We start from the raw sequence: 5,593 nt of genomic DNA on the forward strand, positions 1-5,593 counted from the left end.
CTCGTCGCCCGCTGTAAGGTATCCTTCGCTTTCTGTGGTTTTGTTAATCGACAGGGCTGAAATTTTCCTAGCGGGTTGAATGTTTTCTAGCTGACCTTAAGACCAGGCTCAACAAAAACCACATGCGAAACACCACATGGCAAAAAACCCCAACAAAACAACCCCGCACAAACCCTTCGTTGCCCATAGTGCAGTCAGACCACAGATGTTCCGGCAGCACCATGGCTGTGATGCTGCACCGGGACAGCTATAACTGTGCCCCACACATCCCACTTCTGCCATCTGTCCCTGCCCTGGCATTAGCTCTCCTTCTCGCCCACAGCTGGTCTCTCCAAAACTTGCTCTGTTTTTCTATGGCTCATTTCCCCCACACACTTAACCTGCTGCTGATTTGGTTCCCTCAGCAGCCCTACCACATGCGCTGCTGTGGGCAGTCACGCCAAGGAAAGGGCCCAGAGGATGGTAAGGTCGACAGGCGTGCTTTGAGGCCCAATTAAGTATGTTGCAAACCTCATACCTACCTGCCTTAAACTGGTAGTGCTTCTTTTTAAAAGATACCACAGGAAAATTACCTTCACTTTGGGAACACAAAGTACACATGCGCATTATTTTAAAATTTATTCACACAAATGTATGCTTTTAAACTGTAATTAAGGCAATCACTTTTGGCATTAATCCATTTATCCCACTTGCACCAGCAGAATTTTCTTGCTCCAGGTATTGTGAGACTGCTTTACAAATCAACATTAAGTACTGACTACCCGGCACTTCGACAGCTGGATGAAAGAAAGACATACGTTCACATGTGCTCTCACCCAGATTGGAGAAAAGTGACTGCTATGCAGACGGACTTTACCAGTTTTCATCTTCCCCTTGCTCCTGTCCAGTACATCCCATTAGGAGCTGTTCTCCTGTTTTGACAGGTGTGCTGTGTCCTTATGTGCTGAGGAAGCAGCTCTCATGTGGGCAGCCATATCAGAGCAGGAGATGTACTCCATGTACTGCACAGGTAGACATGCCAGCACTGCTGCCATTCCACAGCTTGTGGCTGATGTTGCTGCTGGAGCCAAAGCTTCGTCTGAGTACCGATCTGTAGAAATGCTTGTTTTAACTGGATTCTAGAGTTTTCAAATATTTTGCATTATAGTCCATGAGATGATCCTGTTGCCTCCATAAGCTTTCTGCTGTAATGAGACCAACACCAGCTTAGATCAGGGGATTTTTTTGTTTGTTTCAGGTGTCCTTGAAACATGGCAGTCAAATGGATTGGTGGACATTCATCCTCTATATTGTGCTTGGATGTAAACACGGAAGGGCTGGTGGCTTCAGGTGCTGAGAGAGGCGAGCTTACACTCTGGGATGGAGGAGGCACTCCGACGGGACAGCTCCAGCTCCCAAAGGCAGACGACGTGACATCCATGGTGTTCTCTCCCCGCTGTCCCACCAGGCTGTACACCTCCCATGGAGAAACTATCACTTTGCTGGATATCCGGTCCCTCAAGGAGCCCATTGAACGCTTCCATGTGAATGAGGAGGAGATCAACTGCCTCTCAGTGAATGAGACTGAGAATTTCTTGGCTGCAGCAGATGACTCAGGGGCAATAAAGGTTATGGACTTGGAAAACAAGAAAGTCAGCCGGTCCTTGAGACACTCAAATATCTGCTCCTCTGTTGTCTTTCGACCTCAGAGGCCTCAAAGCCTTATTTCCTGTGGACTGGACATGCAGGTGATTTGCATACAAGTAGATGGTTATTAGAGATGTGAAACAGTAACTGCCCACCTGTGTAGTGAGGCGTCAACATACTTTCACCAAGACTGAAGGTGTGCAGCCTGCAGTCACCAGAAAGCTCCTTCACTGTTCTAAAGTAGTTTTGGCAGAGAAATTAAGTGTCCAGGCTGTTTGTGCTATTTTCTACTTAACAGTTCCTCTCCCTGATTTTATTTTCCTTAATATTTACAATCTAAAAGTGAGCAGGCTGGGAGGAAATGAGAATAGTTGCAAAGCACACTCATGCCACATTAGCTCCCTGTTGGATGGAGGAAAAACAGAAGCTGTCCCTAGTGATAAGTTATGGCTGCAGATGAAATGCAGATGATAGCTAGAAAAAGGCAAAATGCCTGAAGCAGATAGGATGCTAGCAAGAATACTTTACTACAGGTAGATAAATATCTTTTACAAGCCACTGTAAGCACAAGTAATTTTTATAATTTATCCCTTTTTTCCGATAAGCATCTTGGGAGCATTAAATGTTCTTTACCTTTTACGCTTCTCTTTCCTCATCAGGAGGAAATTTTGTCCTTCGCATGCCACTCATGGAAGCGTTGTGAGAAAAACCATGCTAGGAGTTAATGGACTCTTGTGTTACATTGCTGAAGTTGGCCTCCCAGAACAGATGCTTTTCAGTAGTTTCTTTCCAGTGGTTGAGATTTGACCACATTCCTGGTTTAGCCCGAGATTAAAACTACCAATTCTGCAACTTTCCATGGTTCTAGTGGTACTAGGGTGAAGTTGCCTTTGACAGCATTGAGCAGTGTCACCCTGTGTTCTTAAAACCGAAGTGCTCTAATGCCCCTTAGAAAAGATATATGCTGATATTTAGTATAAGCAGTATTTTTCCATAGTAAAGCCACGGATCATATATATACTTACTTCAGTAGGTACTTACTTCAGTAAGTATATATATCCAAATAGGGCTGAATGATGGAAGTCTGCTAGGTTTAGACTTTGCCAAATTTTCAGAAGTTTTCCAGTTATTTTTTTTCCTTAGGTTAACTGAAAAATGGATGTAGGATTTTAAATGAAGTATTATGAGACACTTCTTTTCAGAGGTACCAAAGTCTCAGTCTGAGAGGAGTAAATGCTCAGCACCTTAGCTGCCTTAGTTCAGGTCCCTAAAATTCAGATTAAACAAGCCGATGGCTGGAAACTTTTTATCAGAATTATAAGCATTTGTATACCACTTCTGTGTGACTGAACTGGTTATTTTTTTGTAACTTTTTAGTTTTAGTATGGTTTATCGCAGCTTGCCGAGTTGTTTTTTGGGTGAAAGTCAATATCGCCAACTACTATGAATTCATTACTGTGTTTTGTACAATGAAAAGAGCATTTTTCTGCATTGAGGTTGGCTTTATGATACATCCACTTCACAAAGAGAAGCTGAGCTTCAATACTCTGAACTACTGTGCTGCAGCATGTCTTTGGACAAGTTATGAGCTCTACTAGCATCAAAATATGTTCTGTGCTTGCATGTCAAAGCCTCAGTCAAGCCATAGCTGATGAGAACTGAAATTTAGGTTGCTGAAATTTTTTTAGAAGTTCCATGGAAGCAAGGAAAATGCCATGAGGACAGGAAATACTTAGTTTCCAGAAAATGTGTTAGCACTTGATGAATTCATAAAGCTGTTGCAGTGCTGTGATGAAAATAGGAGTATTTGCTTTAAGCGTTAGGACCCAGCCTCTCTGATTTACTCTGCTCTTCATAGTTGTCATTTTGCCTTTCCTTGGTAGCAAAGTAGTTTTAATGTAGCAGCAACAGCAGTAGTTAAAACAGGAAAGTGACAGTAAACAAGGTATTTTGCATGTCTTAGTGTGATTTGGATTCCCAAAATGCAGAGCCTTTTGTGACACAAATTTAGATTCCTGTACTTTCTGCTGGAGGCTACTAGAGGATTATTATTTAGCAAACAGTACACCAGTACTGCTTAGACTGACTTGTGCTTTCATGTGTTGGCCTTGAAAATGCTCATCATCAATTCAGATCCAACAAAAGTATTGAGAGAATTATTTTTAACTGGCACAGTATAAATCCTGAATTGCTGAGTGAGAGATGCAGGATTCATCTGAAGGCACAGTTATTGCTTCACGAAGGGCTTGGTGGTGGGGTAGCATTTTAAAAGCAAGTCTAAAATCACAACCTCCTCCCATCTCATCAGGAATAGCACACCCTACCTTGATATGGTAATAGCACAAATCGGATCTACTCATTGCATATTAAAAAATACATATATTTCTGTTTAAAAATGAGGGCATGAACTACTGTTTACCTTTTGCTGCTCCATTTTTCAAACATGTTCATGGAAGTGATTATTTTAGGAAAAGTACATAGCAGAGAGGGAGCTAAAAATCAGAATCAAAATTATCTCAGTTCACTGCTAGTGTCTCCATGTCCCTCGTTTTAAATAATTGATGTGCAGTATATTATGATTACTACTGCTGAGATGAATGCAAAAGCATTTTTGCAATCTAAATGTCTGAGTCATTGACTGTGGAATAGGGCAGTATGAGCTTGAAGGTCAACCACTCCTCACAACACATCTTGCATCTCTTGCATAGCTTTTGCTCTAGTAGAGCAAGAAGTGTGGTTAGGGTTTTATTTTACTCTTAACGAAAGATCTGATTTTACATAAAATGGAGAACTTACTGATTCATATGGTTTTTTCCTAAGGTTATGTTGTGGAACCTGCAGAAAGCTCGCCCCCTGTGGACCACAAACCTGCAGGAGTGTGAAACGGAGGAAGACAGTTCCCAGTCAGCTGGCCAGTTCTTCAACCCGCCACTTGCACATTGCCTGTCTGTCGCATCGTGTGGCAACATATTTGGCTGTGGAGCTCAAGATGGCAAAGTCAGAATATTCAGAGTGACTGGTGTCAAGTTTGAACGTGAGTTGGAGTTTCAGGGTCACAGCTTGGGAGTATCACAGGTCCTCTTTATGCCAGAAGCATACTGGTTGTTGACTGGAGGAAATGATGGGAAAGTCTTGCTCTGGGATGTCAGCAGCAGTGTTGGAAAGCAGCAGAAAAGTCCAGCAAAATCTCTGCAGAGAAGGAAGTCGCAAGCACCTGCTTCCACCAGAAAAGATGGAAAGCTCAACAAAGTGGCCTCAAATGAGCATGCTAGAGTTTTACCAAAGCTAACCATTGAGCATGGAGAGAAGGTGAACTGGATCTTGTGCACAGAGATCAAAAGCTCCAAGATGGTATTAGTTGCTGATCAGAGTAATTCTATATCTGTGTATCCGTTGCCCAAGCCGTAGACACTGAGATGTTTAAAGAAATTTCTGGGAGAAAACCACTTCTCAGAGCATTTGAAACGAGTCCAGTTCCATGCCGTGACAGTGAACTGAACAGTGAAATCTGCTATGTTCTTCAGAAGGGGAAGGGATTTGCTGTGTCCTCACACAAGTACTCATGATGTAACTGGCCTCGCATTATGCTTTTTAGTGGCTGTTGGTATTCACTGCAGCTGTATCCTGCAGGGTTGGCAGTTTGCTTCTTGAATTTAAGTGAAATGGGTCTCAGTATATTTAGGGGTGATATTAGTTCATAACTGAGATGACATAATTAAGGCTGGAGGAAGAACTAAAGGAGACACTCACAGTGCCGAACAAGGATGCTGAGCGGTAACAGAGATGTCATTGGCTGAGCTCCTTGCATTCTCTTGCAGTGCTTTACGTTACTCTCCCCGTTAAACTGTGTCACAGTTAGCTTAAATTGGCTGTAGTGGAAATACATTTTTCATTCCTTAGGCAGCAGCTGCATATAAGGCTAGAGAAACATCAACTAATGAGTAATCAAATTAGCTTAACTGTCATT

The 5,593-nt window shown here is 42.5% G+C and overlaps 1 protein-coding gene across 1 annotated transcript; it reads left to right on the top strand.

Annotated features, from left to right (window-relative positions):
- Positions 1 to 1,250: 1,250 nt before the first annotated feature.
- WDR53 (WD repeat domain 53) lies at positions 1,251 to 5,034 on the top strand. The gene is made up of 2 exons (XM_009864340.1): positions 1,251 to 1,727; positions 4,447 to 5,034. Exons 1-2 carry the CDS (start codon positions 1,251 to 1,253, stop codon positions 5,032 to 5,034), a joined length of 1,065 nt encoding a protein of 354 aa, XP_009862642.1.
- The last annotated feature ends 559 nt before the right edge of the window (positions 5,035 to 5,593 follow it).

The sequence above is a fragment of the Apaloderma vittatum genome, unplaced genomic scaffold (assembly GCF_000703405.1).
Source record: "Apaloderma vittatum isolate BGI_N311 unplaced genomic scaffold, ASM70340v1 Scaffold44382, whole genome shotgun sequence".
Classification (NCBI taxonomy): domain Eukaryota; kingdom Metazoa; phylum Chordata; class Aves; order Trogoniformes; family Trogonidae; genus Apaloderma; species Apaloderma vittatum.

What these genes read in the sequence shown, in the direction of transcription:
- WDR53 (XM_009864340.1), top strand. Translation starts at nt 1,251, where the DNA reads ATGGCAGTCAAATGGATTGGTGGACATTCATCCTCTATATTGTGCTTG. An exon ending in CCTGTGGACTGGACATGCAG is followed by an intron (nt 1,728 to 4,446) that starts GTGATTTGCATA and finishes TTTTTTCCTAAG; the next exon opens with GTTATGTTGTGGAACCTGCA.